Consider the following 20341-nt stretch of genomic DNA (forward strand, 5'->3'; position numbering starts at 1 on the left):
CAAGTAGCTGGGACTACAGGCGCCTGCCACCACGCTCGGCTAATTTTTTTGTGTTTTTAGTAGAGATGGGGTTTCACCATATTAGCTAGGATGGTCTCAATCTCCTGACCTTGTGATCCGCCCGCCTCGGCCTCCCAAAGTGCTGGGATTACAGGCATGAGCCACCGTGCCCGGCCCCCTGCCTTCTTATTCACCACCATCTCTCTGAATTGGGGTGCTCAGAACAGAGAAAGCAACATCAGCACATGGGTGAACATGGGGCTTCGTGTCAGATGGACCTGGGTTCAAATCCTAGTTCTGCCTTTTTTTTTTTTTTTGAGACAGAGTCTCACTGTGTCACGCAGATTGGAGTACAGTGGCATGATCTTGGCTCACTGCAACCTCTGCCTCCCAAGTTCAAGCAATTCTCCTTCCCCAGCCTCCCAAGTAGCTGGGATTACAGGCGTTGGCCACCATGCCCAGATAATTTTTTGTATTTTTAGTAGAGATGGGGTTTCATCTTGTTGGCCAGGCTGGTCTTGAACTCCTGACCTCACGTAATCCGCTGGCTTCAGCTTCCCAAAGTGCTGGGATTACAGGCGTGAGCCACCGCACCCTGCCTAGTTCTGCCATTTCTCATGCATTCTCTGGGTGAATCACAGCATCTCTGTTAGCCTTGCTTCCCACTTCTGTAAAATGGGAGTGACTTTATATATATGGCCACCTCAGGGGTTTGTCGCTAGAAGCCAGTGAAATAATGTTGAGTCTGGTTCCTTAGGGTTGAAATTGGGACCGCCGACCGCTTTCCTACCCAGAGCAGCAACCAGCCTATATGGCGGCCTTTTATGAATGAGGAAAAGACGCCACCCCTTGGCAGAAAAAAAATTAAGAAAATGGCTCCCTCTTCTGGGTGCAAGTTGCCCAACACCCAGGAATATGGCTCCAAAAGCAATGGACTCCCACCCCTTTCTTGCCCAAAAGATCATCAAATGGAACAGCATGTCAGATACCTTTATTAAATACTTTAAAGTTGGCTGGGCTCGGTGGCTCACGCCTATAATCCCAGAACTTTGGGAGGCAGAGGTGGGAAGATCGCTTGAGGTCAGGAGTTTGAGACCAGCCTGGATAACATAGTGAGACCCTGTCTCTATAAAATATATATATTTGAGACAGCGTCTTGCCCTGCTGCTCAGGCTGGAGTGCAGTGGCACAATCATAGCTCACTGCAGCCTTAACCTCCTGGGCTCAAGTGATCCTCCTGCCTCAGTCCCTAGAGTAGCTAGGACTACAGGCATGCACCATCATGCCTGGCTAATTTAAATAAATACTTTAAAGTTAAAAGTGCTTTTTAAAAAATAATAAGGCCAGGCGCGGTGGCTCACGCCTGTAATCCCAGCATTTTGGAAGACCGAGGTGGGCGGATCACGAGGTCAGGAGATCGAGACCATCCTGGCTAACACGGTGAAACCCTGTCTCCACTAAAAATACGAAAAATTAGCTGGGTGTGGTGGCGGGAGAGGCAGAAGAATGGTGTGAACCTGGGAGGCGGAGCTTGCAGTGAGCTGAAATGGCACCACCGCACTCCAGCCTGGGTGACAGAATGAGACTCTGTCTCAAAAAAAAAAAAAATAAAAAAAAATAAAAACTTAATAATAGGGGCCAGGTATGGTGGCTCACACCTATAATCGTAGCACTTTAGGAGGCTGAGGAGTTTGAGTGCTTGGAGGCCAGGGGTTTCAGGCCAGCCTGGGCAACATAGCAAGACCCTATCTCTACAAACAAGTTTTAAAACTTAGCCAGGCATGGTGGTGCATGCCTGCAGTCCTAGCTATTCCAGGGACTGAGGCAGGAGGATCGCCTGAGCCCAGGAGGGTGAGGCTGCAGTGAGCTATGATTGTGCCACTGCACTCCAACCTGAGCAGCAGAGCAAGACCCTGTCTCAAAGAAAAAAGAAAAAAAACCTAGGAAGGGTTATTCCTATGATAAGGATCAGCCTCCGTGCGGTGCTTCCTTCACCACTGCCCAATCCCCAGGCTCCTGGGTGCTTGAGGTTCCCTCAGGAACACACCTGCTTTGTTTGGGAGAGACCTTGGCGTCTTGGTGGCGGGGTTTGGGGGTACTTGCTCATGGGCTTATGGGGCCTCTCTCTGTGTCCCCGCAGGTTTACAAGTCGTCCTGAAGTCGATCATGAAGGCGATGATCCCTTTGCTGCAGATCGGCCTCCTCCTATTTTTTGCAATCCTTATTTTTGCAATCATAGGGTTAGAATTTTATATGGGAAAATTTCATACCACCTGCTTTGAAGAGGGGACAGGTAGGTCCACGGAGCATGATGCGTCTTTCCAGTTTTCTCCTTCAGGGACAAGCTGTTGAGAGGATTAGGCAGGGGTGTGCTTCTTTCTCCTGGCAGCTGGGAGGACCGTCTCCTTCAGAGAGCACTGCAGGAGAGGCAGCAGGTGAAATAGCCTCTGAGATCTTAGCTGTTGAAAGGGTTGGGGTTCCACAGAAGGTGACCCAGCAGAGAAAGAGTTTATTTGGGAATGATCCCAGGAAGCACCATCAGGAGAATGAGGAAGTGAGCAGAGAAAGGAAGGGATCTGTTAAAGGATGTGCTGTCAAGCGAGTTATCACTTACAACTAGGACTGGATCCCCCTGGGCACCTCTGGGAGACAGCAAAGAACACACAACTCAGCTGGGCACGGTGGCTCATGCCTGTAATCCTAGCACTTTGGGGGGCCAAGGCGGGTGGATCACCTGAGATCAGGAGTCAGAGACCATCCTGGCCAACATGGTGAAGCACCATCTGTACTAAAAATACAAAAATTAGCTGGATGTGGTGGCAGGCACCTGTAGTCCCAGTTACTCGGGAGGCTGAGGCAGGAGAATCACTTGAATCCGGGAGGCAGAGGTTGCAGTGAGCCAAGATCACACCACTGCGCTCCAGCCTGGCGAAAGAGCGAGACTCCATCTCAAATAAATAAATAAAAATATAAATAAAAAAAGAATACACACCTCAGAGCTGTCCCAGCCAAGGGGCAAGGGACCTGGGGTATTTATACACTGGCTTCTTTCTGACATTGGTGAGTGGGAATTAATGCCTGGCACATCTGGCTGAGTGAAACAGGTATTCTGGGTGCTTTCAGACCTCAACCAGTCCTGACTTCTAAAGCAAGCAAGAAGTGGGGAGAGTTGGGCCAGAAAAGGGTTACTGCCTAAATGCATTGTAAGTGGTACCTTGTAGAAGGTGAGAGTACTGGATGAGTCCTCCTGGTCTCCCCCAACCCCCAGGATGTGCCAGAGATACCCCAATTGGGAGTCCTGGCACAAACCAATCAGAACCTAGCACTCAGCAGCATTCTGCCCCTCCCTGACTATGCCCACATTAACCCTTCAGTGGCTGGGTCTGGGGGTGGGGTGAGCCCCGGAAAAGCCAGGCAGCCCAGAGACACTCTCCCAGGGCTCAGCTCTGAACCAGCAATGTGGAAGCAGTGTGGAAGCAGTGTGTCCGCCATGATCCACACTCAGGAACCAAACAGCCCTTGGATACGTTTTCAGTTAAATCTTTGCCCATCCAAACTCTAGCTGCTTGCTCTCTAAAGCTGCAGAATAAAAAATGGAATCAAGTAGGAAGGGATGCCTTCAGTATTTCAATATTTGGACCACTGGCCGTCTGGGTGCAAACAGACTGAATGGCAGCGCTGGTTCTGATGATTTGGGTCAAGGGAGCTGTGAATTGAAGGAGTGGATAGAAGGAATCAAGAAGCCCAAAGGGGAACCCAGGTGGGCAGAGAAATGTTTCAGGCCCCTTATTTGGGAAAGGCAGCCACAGAAGATTCTGTCCAGGAGTGGATTTCCACCCACCCTCTCCACCCAGTGACCCCCAAGTGGATCTGCAGAGGCAGCCCCTGAGCCCTCCCTCCCCATTCCTCCCCAGGGGGAGGGAAAACCCATTGGGGAAGGTTTATTTGCAGTGGTTGGAGGTTTTGGTTTTTTTGTGGGTTGTTTTTTTTTTCCTCTTTTTCTCTTGCTCCTCCTGTCTCCTTCTCTCCTGGGCTTGTGAAGTTTGCTCAATATGGAATGTCCTAATTATTTCTTTCCCCGATGAAGAAGGTGTTAATTGAGGCAGAGCTATTTCTGCTCCTGGCCTCGTCACCCAGGCGGAAATGCGAGAGAGAGAGAGAGAAAGAGAGAAAGAGAGAGAGAATGAATATGGGGCAGGGCCTCTTGGAAAAATCAGCCGTGAGCAGAGAAACCAGGACTCCTGGATCCTAGGTTTCTGTGAGGTTTTATTTTATTTTTTTCTACCCTAGACTAGCTAAAGGAGAAGAGGCCATGGGGTTGGCTTGGGTCCGAGTGGGGTTTTGAGGGGACAGATGTGGGTGGTGCCACCAGAGGGGAGGAAGCCTCGATTTAGGAGAAAGACTGAAAAGCTAGCTCACGATTAAAAATATAAGACGTGTGAGTAAGAGACAGATATATACAGACACCCAGGCAGTGGGTTAATTTTAAAATGTATTTATAACCGAATTCCTCAGACACTCTGGACGCTTGTTTTTCTAGAAGCAACGCTCAGAGTGTTTCGTGTCGGTGGTTGGGGGGTTGAGGGGGATTGCAAAGCTGCTAAAGATAGACCCGTTTTCAGTAGCATTCCTCAGTGTCGGGAGCCCAGTTCCTGTGCGCCCAGCACCGTGCCAATCGCTTAGAAGGAAGCAAAGATAAAGTGGAAGGCTTCCTGCTTTCTAAGAGCTTCCAAAATAGTTAAAGGAAACAAGACCCCTCATTTGCAGCCATTTTTAACAGTGAAGGCTAACGTGTGATTATACCCACGCCCCCCTAAATATGAAAATTCAGTAGCTATTGTATGCCTCAAAGGGGCCAGGTGCGGTGGCTCACACCTGTAATCCCAGCACTTTGAGAGGCTGAGGTGGGAGTATCCCTTGAGGCCGTTAGTTTGAGACCAGCCTAGGCAACATAGCAAGACCCTGTCTCCACTAAAATAAAAATCTAAAAATTGGCTGGGCACAGTGGCTCACGCCTGTAATCCCAGCACTTTGGGAGGCTGAGGCAGGCGGATCCCAAGGTCAGGAGTTCAAGGCCAGCCTGGCCAACATAGTGAAACCACGTCTCTACTAAAAAAAAAAAAAAAAAAAAAAAAAAAAAAAATTAGCCAGGCATGGTGGCGTGTGCCTGTAGTCCCACATACTTGAGAGGCTGAGGCAGGAGAATCACTTGAACCTGGGAGGCAGAGGTTACAGTGAGCCGAGATCACGCTACTGCACTCCAGCTTGGGCAACAGAGTGAGATTTCGTCTCAAAATAAAAAAATTTAAAAATTAGCCGTGAGTGGTGGTACATGCCTGTAGTCCTAGCTACTCAGGAGGCTGAGGAAGAAGGATCACTTGAGCCCAGGAATTGGAGGCTGCAAGGCTGCAGTAAGCCATGATGGTGCCTGCACTCCAGCCTGGGTGACAAAGTGAGACCCTGTCTCAAAAAAAAAAAAAGAGAGAGAGAAAGAGAGAGGAAGGAAGGAAGGAAGGAAGGGAGGCAGGGAGGGAGGGAGGGAGGGACGGACTGGGGCTGTGTTAAACTGGGCTACACAAAGAGGCTACATGGAGTGTGGGAATTGAGCCAGACTTGGACATGGGGTAGAGACAGAGAAGATTCCAGGCACAGGTGCCATGCCAAACGATAGTTCTCATTTATTATAGGAACCCATGGATTTACTTTGTTCTCTGCCCTGAGCCTTATGTTTAAAAGGTTTTTGCCTTCCAACCTGTATTTATCGAATAATAGTTCATGAATCAAGTCCAGCATAAGTGAGGAAGGCGTTTCCAACAACTTGAGTTCATGGCGAGGCTAGACTTGGAGTTTCTATTCAGCCAGAGCTTGAAAGGCCAACAAGATTCATTCATTCAGCATTGGTTTATTTCCCTCTGCTGTGTGCTCAGTCAAGGGAGCAGAGAATTGGTGCCGCAAAGTCTGTAACACATACATTGAGAGATATTTTTGTTGAGTAGGAAGCTTGAGTTTACACACACTCAGCTGTTTGTTTTCTTGTCCGACAATGCCACGGTCATCTTTGAAAATCTTCAAAAGCATCGCTCACAGAATAAGGTCCTCTCAGACCCTCTATGCTGGTAAAATGAGGACACTCCCAGGATGTGAGCTTTCCTGCCTCCCTACCCCATCAATACCTTAAGATTTGGACTGACCTTTAGCGTTCAGCCTGACTGCCACCTCCCCAGGAAGCTGTCTTTGGTTTCCAACAAAAGGGGCGTCTATTGGCACGTTTCTCTCTCCTTGTGGCATTTGCACAGCCTGCCTCCTGCTATTTGAGGAGAAAGCTCAGCTCCTGTTCCTTACCCTTAGGCAAGGGTAGGAACTGTGTGTGCTGGTGTCCCTCACCCCCGGAACAGCTCCCTGAGCCCAGTACATCCCAAGAAGAAAAAAATCAGCAAGGCTTATAGAGAGTAACACAACGCGCCTGACAAATGTGTCCTAATGGATGTTGGAAGAAGGCTGCACTTACCAGCTGCAGCATGCACACGGCACATTTACTAAAACTGACTATATTATGGACCATAAAGTTTGTCTCAACAGAGGTCAAAAAGCTGAAAAAAATACAAATACAAAACATATTTTCTGATCGTAATGCAATTAAGCTGGAAATCAGTAACAAAAAGAGAACTCTAAAAGTGTTTGCAGATTAAGAGACGTGCCTCTCATTTACGGATGAAATGATATGATGTCTGAGCTTTGCTTTGAAAATATTCTAGGGCGGGCGCGGTGGCTCACGCCTGTAATCCCAGCACTTTGGGAGGCCGAGGCGGGCGGATCACTTGAGGTCAGGAGTTCGAGACCAGCCTGGCCACCATGGTGAAACCCCATCTCCACTAAAAATACAAAAATTATCCAGGTGTGGTGGTGGCACGGCCTGTAATCCCAGCTACTTGGCAGCCTGAGGCAGGAAAATCCCTTGAACCTGGGAGTCGGAGATTGTAGTGAGCCGAGATCATGCCATTGCACTCCAGCCTGGGTGACAGAATGAGACTCCATCTCAAAAAAAAAAAAAAAATTCTAGTGGTAAGGCAAAGTGTTTGGAGGGGATACAGATGAATAGATGAAACAAAATTGGCCAGAAGTAAGTAGGTAAGTGTCTAAATTGGTGATAGGTACATGGTGAATTATACTGTTCTGTACTTCTCTCTTGCTCTCTCTCCCCCCCCCTTCTCTCCCTGTCTCCCTCTCCCCTCTGTCTTCATATATATGTGTGTGTGTGTGTGTGTGTGTGTGTGTGTGTGTGTGTGTATGTGTGTGTATATATATATATATATACACCTAATAAGTTTTTTCAAAAAACGAATACATCTAAATTACCCATAGGTCAAAGAAGAAATAATAATGGAAATTAGAAAATATTTTACTTGAACAATAATGATAATGCATGACAAAATTTTGAGATGCAGGTAAAGCCACACTTAAAGGCAGTTTATAGCCTTAAAGGCAGTTAATCCATCCATCTCAAAAGTTTAGGAAAAGAATAGAAAAAAAAAAAAAAACTCATGGAAAACAGAAAGAGAGAAGTAGTAAAGCTCAGAGAAGAAATTAATCAATAGAAAACAAATAACAGACCCACAAAGCCAAACATTGATCTCTTTGAAGACTGACCAAGTTTGTCCCAATCGTTATTCGTTCCAACAGCATTGTAGAGTCACTGGTCCCTATTTCTCAGAGCTGGTTTTCCCTGCTCCTTCGCCTGACTTTTCTCCCCTTCCCTTTTGTAGATGACATTCAGGGTGAGTCTCCGGCTCCATGTGGGACAGAAGAGCCCGCCCGCACCTGCCCCAATGGGACCAAATGTCAGCCCTACTGGGAAGGGCCCAACAATGGGATCACTCAGTTCGACAACATCCTGTTTGCAGTGCTGACCGTTTTCCAGTGCATAACCATGGAAGGGTGGACTGATCTCCTCTACAATGTAAGTGATGCTGGGACGGTGTGTGTGGACAGTCAGAGTCTCAGGGAGGTGGCCTCCTGGGACCAGTGAGACTCCAAGGCTGCAATGGAGGGACCCTGAGCTGGGGAAGGCAGCCCAAGGACAACACAGCCCCGGTGAAGCTGGTCTGAGGCTCAGGCTTTTAAAGATTACAGGGAGTCATGAGCAGAACTCTAACTATAGGGCGTGGAAGTCTGGAGGGCCCCTAGATGCAACATCATTTTTCATTGCGCAAGTGTTTAGATATAATTTTAGATTTGTGAATATGGAAAGGTTATGTGATCCAAAGACCAACTCAGATAAAAGATAGAGTAATATCTTTGGACATAGGCAAGGAGGCCCTGCCCAGCCCTCCTCCAGCCATACCACTCCCCGTGGGGTGAGAAGTTCCCGGAGCCAAGGGGACGTGTCTACCAAGAGCTTGTGCCCCACTTTCTAGACCATGTATTGAGTTACCAGGATTCCGGAATTCCTGCTCATGCCCAGATTCCAAGAACTCGCATGAGATTCTCATATGGATCTGTTCGTAACCCACCTGAGGGCCAAGGACATCCAAGGGGTGGCTGTTGACACAAATGTGGCCAGAGCTCGGATATACAAGCTAGAATGCCCACACACATGTGTGCAGCCCCTTTGGCAGGACAGAGCCGTGACTAGGAAGAGAAAGGGACAGGGCTGGCTCTCCCCACACCTTGACCCAGTGCAGATATCTGGATTCTAAATTCCACCCTGACCTTCCAGTGTAAAGGAAGGTATATTTGCAAAGTAGAAGCACACAGCATGTTTTATTTAGTTACCTTTTAAATATTTCCCCGTAGTATGTGGTCTGCTTTTGTACTCTTGCCCTAGATCTTAAAAATGTTAGGGATGTTTCTGGAAAGATATATCCCTGCCCCCACTTGCATGCTATTTCTTCTCCCCACAATATGCAACCCCTTTAGTTCCTCAGAATATCCTTCCAATGTTTATTTATGCAATTATAATTACAAGCATAATCAAATCTATATCCTCCCCGCTCTTTCTTATCCCAAGGAGTAGCATTCTATACATGCTGTTCGATTCTGTGATTTTTTTCCTCATAACCACACGTTCTAGAGATCTTTCCATTGCGGGACATGGACAGTCTCTTCACAGGTGCACACTAGGATGCCCAGCTAATTTTTGTAGAGACGGTGTTCTTCCATGTTGCCCAGGCTGGTCTGGAACTCCTGGGCTCAAGCGATCCTCCTGCCTCCGCCTCCCAAAGTGCTGGGATTACAGGCGTGAGCCACCACCACGCCTGGCCTTCTTTATTCTTTTGCACAGCTGCATAGCATTCTATTGTGTGGCTGCCCATAGTTTATTTGTTTGCCATTAAGACAAATGCTTGACTGGCTTCCTGTCCACTGACATCGATCATGATGCTGCTCTGCCAGGAGCGATGTTGCACTTACCTCTTCATACTTTTGCAGATATAGCTAGGGGGTTTGGAGGGTCTCCATTCCCAGAAGTGGGATTGCAGGATCAAAGACTAAATGCATTTATAATTTTATTTTGGGGGAAGATTTTTGTTTTGTTTTTTTAGAGACAAGGTCTCCCTCTGTCGCCCAGGCTGGAGTGCAGTGGTGTAATCATAGCTCACTGCAGCCTTGAACTCTTGGGCTCAGGGGATCCTCCCACCCCAGCCTCCTGAGTAGCTGGGACCACAGGCACACACCATCATGGCTAGCTAATTTTTTAAAAAAATTTTCTAGAGATGGGGTCTCACTATGTTTCCCAGGCTGCTCTCAGACTCCTGGCCTCAAGCAATCCTCCTGCCTCAGCCTCCCGAAGTGCTATGATTACAGGTGTGAGCCACCACACCCAGCGTAAATGCATTTATAATTTTGATAGATATTTAGGTGTGCAAGTTTTAAACTCCACTCTGTCCTCACCACAGTTCACCTTCCCTCACCTACTATGCGGGTAAGCAGTCCCCAGGCAGGCCACCTGTCAGCAGCTGGAGTGGGGCAGAGCCAAGGATTCAGGATCAAACACAAGGATGCCACAAGTGTAGTGACCCCATAGAGCACCCTGGGGCTGCTCCATACACACAGCTCTGTTGACCAATGGAGGTCTCCTCTTCACCTGCCCTAAGAGCTGAAATTACCATTTAAGGTTAGGCCAGGGGTTGGCCTGCCCAGGGAGCAATACCTGGCTTCCTCCTGCACACAGAGAAGCTGAACTTTCCTCTTGGTCCTAGTGTATGTTCCTTAACAACCCATTTATGCCTAGCGTTCCATTATTGGAATGCTAATCCTGTGGGAGTTATTTACATCCTGTTGCTCAAGGTCATTGCTAAGGTCTGATTTTTCACACACACAAAAATCGCAACCTCTGGCATAAATGGGTTAAGGAATTTCCCCACTTGTGGGTGGAGGGAGATTTGCAAAAACTCATCCTTGTAATCCTGATCAACAAAGGCCCGTTTTAGTTGGGAGTAGGCAGCAAAAGGAGCCACATGAACAGTTGCGCCTGTCACGCACTGCACAAGAATGTCATTCATATCATAGACAACATACGATTTCTACTGTTACCATGATAATTTATTGACAGAAAAAAGGATGTGGGGAAGGGACATGGTGTTCTAATTTGCATGAAAACCTCATCTGAGTGTAGCATATCTGGGAACAGGAGGCAGATCCGAGCTCAGGCCCTCTCTTGGCCCTCACCTGCAAACAGCTTGGACAAAGGGTCAGAACCAATTGGCCAAAACTCGCTGGGGAATTTCTGTGGGTTCTAGGTTTTTACTTTGCAAGGCTGGTGTAAGAAGAGGCTCCAGCAGGAAATGAACCCTCCTGAGAGGGAAAGAGACTGGGAAATGGAGAAGGCTAGGGAACTCAGGGAGAGAATGGGAGTGGGGAATGGGAGCTGAAAAAAATTGTGAGCATAAAAAAGGGATATGTCACAGGGTTGGATGACCAGAGAAAGCATGTGGGGGTTCAGATTAAGATGCTGGGGGCGTGCCCAGTGGTGGGACAGGAAGAGTGAATTTCCAGAGGGCTCGGTTATAAACATCAGTGTCCAACGGGTGTTTGCCCTGGAAGCCTCTAAGCTTAGAGCTAAGCCACCTCTGGGGACACAAACTGAATGGTTAAGAGCAGAGACTCAGGTGTCAGCCTGTCTGGGTTCCTTCCGACTCTTCCACTTCCTTGCTGTGCAGCCTTCGGCGAGGTGCTTGGCCTCTCTGTGCCCCTATTTCCACATGTGCAAAACGAAGAGAATCTTAGTCCCACTTCACAAGGCGTGAGGACTAAGTAAGGTGGATTCGCATGAAGTATTTAGAACTGATCCTGGCCCTGGGTGACCTCCGTGTAAGTCAAATTCTCCACCCTGAATGGTGTACCTTTTAGAAATGTGCATGAATTTTTCATCTTAACAGCTCCAGCAGCACCTGAGGAAGTGGAGTGAGGTGTGAGAGGTCTTACTTTATTCCCCTCCCTGGCCCTGCTATTAACCACTAACTCGGAGTAGCTTTCTGGCACTTTCCACACATTTATATCCCACCCCCATCCTTTGGTTAGCAGCCCATGCAATGATTTGGCCCTAATGTGAACCTAGAACACCGCTTCTCTCCCAGGGATGATTTCTGCCCCCAGGGGACACTTGGCAGTGGCTGCAGACACTTTTGGTTGTCACAACTGGATGGGAAGAAGGAGGATGCTATTGGCCTCAAGTGGGTGAAGGCCATGGATGCTACTCAACATTCTACAAGGCACAGCATCCCCCACCTCCACCCCACCATAGAGAATGATCCAGGCCCAAATGTCAGTAAGGTTTCTGTCAGGAAACCCTGGGCCAGAAGACCAAGGTTCCTTGAGGATGGGGATGCCTTATACTGCAATCATCTATCACTCTCTGCCTCTCTCTGGGGCTGCTGTGATCACCTGGCCTGCATGCACAACCCCTAGGAGCAGCCCCCAGCCAGTGCCTGGAGAATTCAGTGGATAAATACCCCAGCTCCCTCCCCGTCAGGCGTTTTGCTCTGTCCTGCATCTCTCCAGTGGGATCAGGATCTAGTTGCCCGCAGGGTTCACCTGGTCACGTACACACCCTCCACTTGCCACCTTCCCTTCCCCATCTGGTATTTCCTGGGATGAACTTTTAGATTTATTTCCTGGGGCTGCTATAATGAAGCACCACAGCAGACTGGGTAGCTTAAAACAACAGGAATTTATGGTCTGACAGTTCTGGAAGCCAGAAGTCCAACCTCAAGATGTTAGCAGAGCTGACAACACGCCCCTCAAAAGCCTCCGGGGGAGGATCCTTCTTTGCTTCTTCCTGGCTTTTGCTGGTTTCCCACAATCTTTGGGATTCCTTGGCTTCTCTTAGAGCCTTCATTCTCCATTCCAGTCTTCTGTCATCTAATAGCGTCCTCCCAGCCTGGGCACAATGGCTCACACCTGTAATCCTAGCACTTTGGGAGGCCAAGGCAGGCAGATCACTTGAGGTCAGGAGTTTGGGACCAGCCTGGCCAACATGGTGAAACCCCATCTCTACTAAATATACAAAAATTAACCAGGCATGGTGGGCGGGTGCCTGTAATCCCAGCCACTTGGGAGGTTGAGGCAGGAGAATCACCTGAACCCGGGAGGTGGAGGTTGCAGTGAGCCAAGATCATGCCACTGCACTCCAGCCTGGGCGACAGATGAGACTCCTCAAAAAAAAAACAAAAAAAAAAAACTAGCATCCTCCCTTGGTGTGCCCGTGTGTCTTCTCCTCTTCTTAGAAGGACATCAGTTGTATTGGATCAGAACCTACCCTACTCCAGTCCAACCTAATTTTAACTAATTACGTCTGCAATTACCCTATTTCCAAATAAGATCACATTCTGAGGTACCAGGGGGTTAGGACTTAAACATTTTTGTGTGTGTAGCAGGAGGACACAATTCCATTTATAACTCCTCCTAAATAAAACGACTTGCATGTGAACTCTTGTCTGGGGCTTCCCGAAGTGAGATAACCCCTCTCTCCACCCCTAAAACAACCAGTAGCGTCTGTCAATGCCAGGGTGCAGGGGCTAAGGTGCCCATCTTTGAGTTTCTGCTGAGGAGGACACAGCTGCTGTGTTGGAGCACTCTTGGGTTCTGCCTTTGTGCCCAGCCGTCTCCCTTGGGCTAGACCTGCCCTGGGTCTGTCCTAGAACTTCGCCTCGATCTGTTTGGCCATAGGCAAGCATAGTGTCTGGAAATCTTTGTCCTCCGTGACTGGTGCTGGAGCCGAAGCTAGTGGGTGTGGCCTTGCCAGCCAACTCCATTTACCCAGCTCTGAACAAGCTAGTAGTTGAGATCGACGGAGAGTCCAGACACAGTCGCTCCAAGCATCTTGGAATCCGTGGACACGGATGTACCGCAGAGGCTGCCCACCTGGGCAGGCAGCCCTTTGTGAGATTCTAGCACCACATTTATTCTCTTAACATCCTTTCAGTTATCCAGTAATTATTTATTGAGCACCTACTGTGTGCTGAGCAATGACTAGGTAATTGGAGACACTGCAAGGAAGAAGACAGACTAAAATCTCCACCCTGGTAGGAGAGACAGATGCAAACGGTAAACATGATAAATAATCAATCACCCAGAAAACAGGAGACACTAAGCAAATGTGTATGTACTATGGGAAGCCCAATAGGAACGAAAGCTACACAAGAGAACAAGTGATGGGTGGTTCCCTAGTCTAGGTCAGGCAATCAGGGAGGGCTCCTCAGAGGAGGTGATGTTTGAGCAGAGAAGGAGGAAGCCAGGCAGATGTTTTGGAAAGAGCATTCCCAGCATGGAGAGCAGTGGCAGCTCACCCTGTCTAGAAAAGAAAAAATGATGAGAGGGGAAAATGAGTTTTTAGAAAGGAATCAAGGAGAGGTAAACCTTATGATCTCAAAGGTACAAATATGAAAATGTAAGTAAAGAAAAACTGGAAGACACTGTACCAAGCTAACCTTCGGGTGGTGGGATTTGGGAATCTTGATTTTCTCAATACTTCTTTGTATCTTTAGATTTCTCTATGATGATCACAGTTTCTTTTTTTTTTTTTTTTTTTTTTTGAGATAGAGTCTCTCTGTGTTGCCCAGGCTGGCGTGCAGTGGCGCGACCTTGGCCCACTCGGCTCACCTCTCGGGTTCAAGCAATTCTCCTGCTTCATCCTCCCAAGTAGCTGGGACTACAGGCATGCACCACCATGGCCAGCTAATTTTTTGTATTTTTAGTAAAAACGGGGTTTCATCATGTTGGCCAGGCTGGTCTCGAACTCATAGGCTCAAGTGATCCACCAACCTCAGCCTCCCAAATTGGCATGAGCCAATTAAACTTGTCTTGCTAAATGGTTAGGGGGGAGAAAAAAGAAGGTCTCAGGTCATTCCTAGACCAGGAGGCAGGAAAAAAGGGAGGAGAATGAACCTTTCTTGGGCAAATATTGTCCTAGGTGTCCTTATCTTACATAATCTGTCCAGAGAGTCACACTAAAATAAATAAATAATTGATTGATTGATACATCAATAATAAATGGCCAGGCTTGGTGGCTCACATCTGTAATCCCAGCTACTTAGGAAGCTGAGGTGGGAGGATTATTTGAGACAAGGAGTTTGATACCAGCCTGGGAAACATAGCAAGATTCGTCTTAAAAAAATTTTTTTGTTTTTAATTAGCCGGATGCGGTGGTTCACGCCTGTAATCCCAGCACTTTGGGAGGCCAAGGCGGGTGGATCACGAGGTCAGGAGTTCGAGACCAGCCTGGCCAACATGGTGAAACCCCCATCTCTACTAAAAATACAAAAATTAGCCAGGCGTGGTGGCACGCGCCTGTAGTCCCAGCTACTCAGGAGGCTGAGGCAGAAGAATCACATGAACCTAGGAAACGGAGGTTGCAGTGAGCTGGGATCATGCCATTGCACTCCAGTCTGGGCAACAAGAGCAAAATTATATCTCAAAAAAAAATGTTTTTTAATTAGCCAGGTGTGGTGGCACATGTCTAGTTCCAGCTACTTGGGAGGCTGAGGCAGGAGGATGCTTGAGCCCAGCAGTTCAAGGCTGCAGTGAGCTATGATCCCACCACTGCACTCCAGCCTGGGCAACAGCAAGACCCCATCTCTTAAATAAACACATAAGTAAATAAATGATCGTTGTTATTTTATTATTAAATACACAAGATAAATGAAAAACAGGCAAATCTTTCTTACAAAAGAATTCCATTTAAAGTATGTAAACCTCACTCTCCACTGCCCCAGGAGGTGGAGACTAATCTCCTCTACTTTGAGAGTGGGCTGGACTTAGTGACTCATTTCCGAAGAATAGAGTAGGTAAAGGGGAAAATAGAAGTTTTGTGCTGGAGGAACAGATAGATACTGCTTTAACCAAATGATGAAGATTAGTATCCCCCGGGGATGTGGATATTATGTAACCCTTGATTTTATGCCTATATAGTGTTCTTCCCAAAAACTCATAATCCCAGTTTTTTGGGGTTTTGCTTTGTCTCCTAAGCTGGAGTGCAATGATGCAATCATAGCTCACTGCAGCCTCAAACTCCTGGTCTCAGCGATCCTCCCACCTCAACCTCCTGAATAGCTAGGGCTATAGGCACACACCATCATGCCCAGCTAATTGTATTTTTTTGGTAGAGACATGGTCTCACTACGTTGCCCAGGCTGGCCTCGAGCTTCTGGCCTCTAGTGATCCTCCCACCTCAGCTCACAGGCATGAGCCACTGTGACCAGCCCAGAATTTTTTTTTAAGGAGTTGTGATGTCATTTAAGAGATAGGATTCTTTATAACACATCAACAACAAGTCCCAGCGATGGGTTGGGTAAGTCTTGTGATTTCATGGGAGTATTAAGCTTAAAAGACTTTGCATGATATCTGTGAACTATATGTGATTTCTGTTGGTGATGGGGGTCACTGATTCTGTGGTTTGCCACCTCTGATCATCATGGAAGAAAATGTTCCACTTCCAGTGAAAGTGGAACTGGAAGAGGAAGTAAAGGGGTAATTATTTTCTATCTAAATTCACAGACTCCTTGAATTCTATCCACAGACCCCCAAGCATTTCCTCCCCAAGCTGAGACTCAGAGAATCTTGCCAGTGGCTTCTGCAGTCACTGTGGCTAGAAAACCCCTCAGAAGAGGTGATAGTTTAGCAGGTAACTGGAGTTCTCACCATCCGAGTCTGGCTCAGCCCCCATCACAACCAGTTACCCAGCTCAAAATGTCAGTAGTACTGAGGTTGAGAGGCTCTGCTCTAGGAGGCCAAGCCTCTCAGAGGAAGGATGATTGGGGTACTGGCTGGGCATCAAGGTGAACCTACCCCCTAAGAGCTTTGGGTGTGAGTTTCTGTCCATACCCAAGGACTACAAATGCAGGTTTACTGGAAATTCTGTGCCAAAAGTGAGGTCCAACTCACTTATAACTGCTACAAAACAAACCTCCATCAACACAGCCCATCTCTGCTCTTGACCTGGAGGCTCCAAGGTATCCACATGGCTCCCATGCCCACTAGACAGGCCTCTTCCCTGGACCTTCCTGGGCCAGAGCAGCCTCTGGGTAGCCTTGTGGAATCAAGATGGGTGATTGGCCACTTCCTCTGTGCCACCCTGTTCTGGCTACTTCCCTAGGCATCAGCCTGGGATTCCTTGATGGTAAAAATATAAAACCCTCTGAGCTAGGGCCTTTAATATCCCCATTTTACAGATAAAGAAACTGAGTCCCAGAGCTGTGCACAGCAATTGAGAGTCAGAATTCACCTCTATCTCACTCAGTGTCAACATCCTCAGATTCTGCCATTTATAGCCTCCCACAGCAAACAGGATTGAGGGCTGCTTCTCTGAGCTCAAGGGGATGGAATGGGAAACCCCATGAGTACCGCAACGAAACTGTTTGCTAAAGGCAAGAGCTGGTGGCTCTGTGTTGCTCTAGCAACAGGTGGCCTCATTTCACAGGGACCCCCTCACCATATGTGCCCCATGTGGCTCAGAAAAGCCAGAAATTGTCTCCACCCTCACCGGGGAAGGTCCCCGACCCCCTCTTTGCCAGCTGGGCCGAGGCAAATTGGGGTCACTTCATGGGGAACAGGACCTACCCTCTCTTGGTTGCCCCCAAGGAGGGGATGTGGAGGGGCTGGGGACCTGGCAGGACCAGGGTGTCTTGAGTTAATTTGGGGCTGCCTTTAGCTGAGGGCTTCTGTGTACCTGGCATCAGCTTTTTATTGTGTCTTGATCTGTAAAACAGCCCTGTGAGGAAAGATATTTTTAACCCCATCTTCCAGATGAGGAAACGGAGGCCCACAGGGGTGATGTAACCTGCCAAGGTTCCCTAGCCAAGAGTGACAAAGCCAGGGTTCACACACAGCTCTGGACACAGTTCATTACCCCTCATCCGTCTCTCTCTGACTCTTTCTTTTTGCCTCTCTCTTCTTCGTCTCTCTCTCTCTCTTTTTTTTTTTTTTTAAGACAGAGTTTCACTCTGTCGCCCAGGCTAGAGTGCAGTGGCACAATCTCGGCTCACTACAACCTTCACCTCCTGGGTTCAAGCGATTCTTGTGCCTCAACCTCCCAAGTAGCTGGGATTACAGGTGCGTGCCACCACACCCAAGTAATTTTGGGGGGTTTTGTTTTGAGATGGAGTCTTGCTCTGTCGCCAGGCTGGAGTACAGTGGCGCGATCTTGGCTCACTGCAGCCTCTGACTCCCAGGTTCAAGTGATTCCCCTGCCTCAGCCTCCTGAGTAGCTGGGACTACAGGCACGTACCACCACACCCAGCTAATTTTTTGCATTTTAGTAAAGACAGGGTTTCACCATGTTGGCCAGGCTCTTGATTCGCATACCTTGGCCTCCCAAAGTGCCGGGATTACAGGCGTGAGCCACCGTGCCAGCCAATTTTTTGTATTTTTAACAGAGACGGAGTTTCGCCATGTTGGCCAGGCTGGTCTTGAGCTCCTGACCTCAAGTGATCTGCCTGCCTTGGCCTCCCAAAGTGCTGGGATTACAGGCGTGAGCCACCACGCCCAGCCTTTGTCTCTTTTATTCTTGTGTTCTCTCTCTCTCTCTCTCTCTCTTCCTTCTCTTTCTCCACCTCCTTCTCCTTCTCTCCCTTTTCTTCACCCTTCTTTGTGCTTTTCTCTGTAAGTTTCTCTTCTTTATTTGTCTCCCTTGGTGAATGTCAATTAGAAAAGCAGAAAAACTGTGTTCAACTTGTGATTATAAATGCATGTCCCTGGCCAGGCATGGTGGCTCACGCTTGGAATCCCAGCACTTTGAGAGGCTGAGGCAGGAAGATTGCTTGAGACCAGGAGTTCAAACCCAGCCTGGTCAAAAAGCAAGACCCTGTCTTTAAAAAAGAAAAAAAAGTTCATTAGCTGGGCATGGTGATGTGTACCTGTAGTCCCAGCTACTCGGGAGGCTGAGGCGGGAGGATTGCCTGAGCCCAAGGGTTTGAAGCTGCAGCGAGCTGTGATTGCACCACTATACTCCAGCCTGGGTGACAGAACCAGACTCTGTCTCAAAAAAAAACTAATAATTAAAAATAAATAAATAAATGCATGCCGAAGGCCGGACGTGGTGGCTCATGCCTGTAATCCCAGCACTTTGGAAAGCCAAGGTGGGCGGATCACGAGGTCAGGAGTTTGAGACAATCCTGGCCAACCTGGTGAAACCCCATCTCTACCAAAATACAAAAATAAGCTGGGTTAGGGGGCACACGCCTGTAATCCCAGCTACTCAGGAGGCTGAGACACAAGAATCGCTTGAACCCAGGAGGTGGAGGTTGCAGTGAGCCGAGATCGCGCCACTGCACTCCAGCCTGGGCCACAGAGCGAGACTCCGTCTCAAAAAAAAAAAAAAAGACAAAGAAAAAGAAAAAATAAATGCATGTCCCTTGGCAAGTGGTTGCTAATATTTGGAATGACCTTTGACCCATGCCCTTTTTCATTCATAGAAGTTTGTCTTGACCAAAATCAAAGCATTAAACTTTGGGCTGTAAATCACTGGTTCATTCAACAACCATCATTGAATGCCTACTGTATGCAGACACTCTTCTGGACACAGAGGAGTTGACGTGTTAGTGGGGAAAGCCAGTGATAAATTGAGATAAAAAGGGCAGATAGCAGACATTAAATAGTTTAGGCTTTGTGGGCCAGACAATCTCCATCGCAATGACTCAATCTGCTTCTGTAGCGTAAAAGTAACCACAGATAAAACACATAAGTGAATGAGCATGGCTGTTGGCCAATTAAACTTTAACCTATAAAAACAGGTGGCTGGCCCGTGGGCTCTAGTTTGTGGATCGCTGCCTTAGAGATAGTGTTAGAGGGTGGTGAGAGGTCAGGAATGGAATAAAACAGTAGAGAGTTTGTGCGCTGTCAAGATGAGAGGTTGCAATTCTTCTTATACACCCTGAATGGCCGGGCACTGTGGCCATTACGATCTGTAATTCCAACACTTTGGGAGGCTGAGGCAGGAGGATCCCTTGAGCCGGCCCAAGAGTTTAAGACCAGCCTAGGCACATAGTGAGACCCCATCTCTACAAAAAAAATTTAAAAATTACCTGGACATGGTGGAGCAGGCCTGTAGGCCCAGCTACTTGGGAGGCTGAGATGGGAGGACTGCTGCAGCCTGGGAGGTTGGGGCTGCTGTGAGCCAATCATGCCACTGCACTCCAGCCTGGACGACAGAGCAAGAACTGTCTCAAAAAACAAAACAAAACAAAAAAACCAGACCTGAAGGAACAAATCATATGAATGTATTAAAGTATCACATGTATCCAAAAAATATATACATCCATCAGCCTGGCACAGTGGCTCATGCCTGTAATCCTAGCACTTCAGGAGGCCAAGGCAGGCAGATTGCCTGAGCTCAGGAGTTCAAGACCACCCTGGACAACATGGTGAAACCCCGTTTCTACTAAAATACAAAAAAAATTAGCTGGGCATGGTGGCAGGCACCTGTAGTCCCAGCTACTTGGGAGGCTGAGGCACGAGAATTGCTTGAACCCAGGAGACAGAGGTTGCAGTGAGCCGAGATTGTACCACTGCACTCCAGTCTGGACAACAGAGCAAGACTCTGTCTCAAAAAAAAAAATATATATATATATGTATATATACACATACATATATGTGTATTTTTGTATATATATGTGTGTGTGTGTGTATATATATGTGTGTATATATATATATAATCAATTTAAAATTTTCCTTAATAAATAAACATTTCTCTCCTTCTCTCCCTTGGTGAATGTCAATTAATAAAGCAGCAAAACTATGTTTAGTTAGTGATCATAAATGCATGTCCCTGGCTGGGTGTGGTGGCTCACACTCGTAATCCCAGCACTTTGGGAGGCTGAGGCCGCAGAGGATAGTTTGAGGCCAGCAATTG

General features: G+C 47.8%; 1 protein-coding gene across 19 annotated transcripts in view; it reads left to right on the plus strand.

The window, feature by feature from the left end:
• Positions 1-20341, plus strand: part of CACNA1A (calcium voltage-gated channel subunit alpha1 A) — a 299183-nt gene that overhangs the window by 135453 nt on the left and 143389 nt on the right. For all 19 annotated transcript variants that reach the window (XM_030820656.1, XM_030820658.1, XM_030820652.1 and 16 more), the window contains exons 5-6: positions 2141-2293; positions 7764-7957. In XM_030820656.1, coding sequence (XP_030676516.1) covers positions 2141-2293; positions 7764-7957 — 347 coding nt within the window. The remainder of the gene's footprint in view (positions 1-2140; positions 2294-7763; positions 7958-20341) is intronic.

This window comes from Nomascus leucogenys, chromosome 10 (genome assembly GCF_006542625.1).
Source record: "Nomascus leucogenys isolate Asia chromosome 10, Asia_NLE_v1, whole genome shotgun sequence".
Lineage (NCBI taxonomy): Eukaryota > Metazoa > Chordata > Mammalia > Primates > Hylobatidae > Nomascus > Nomascus leucogenys.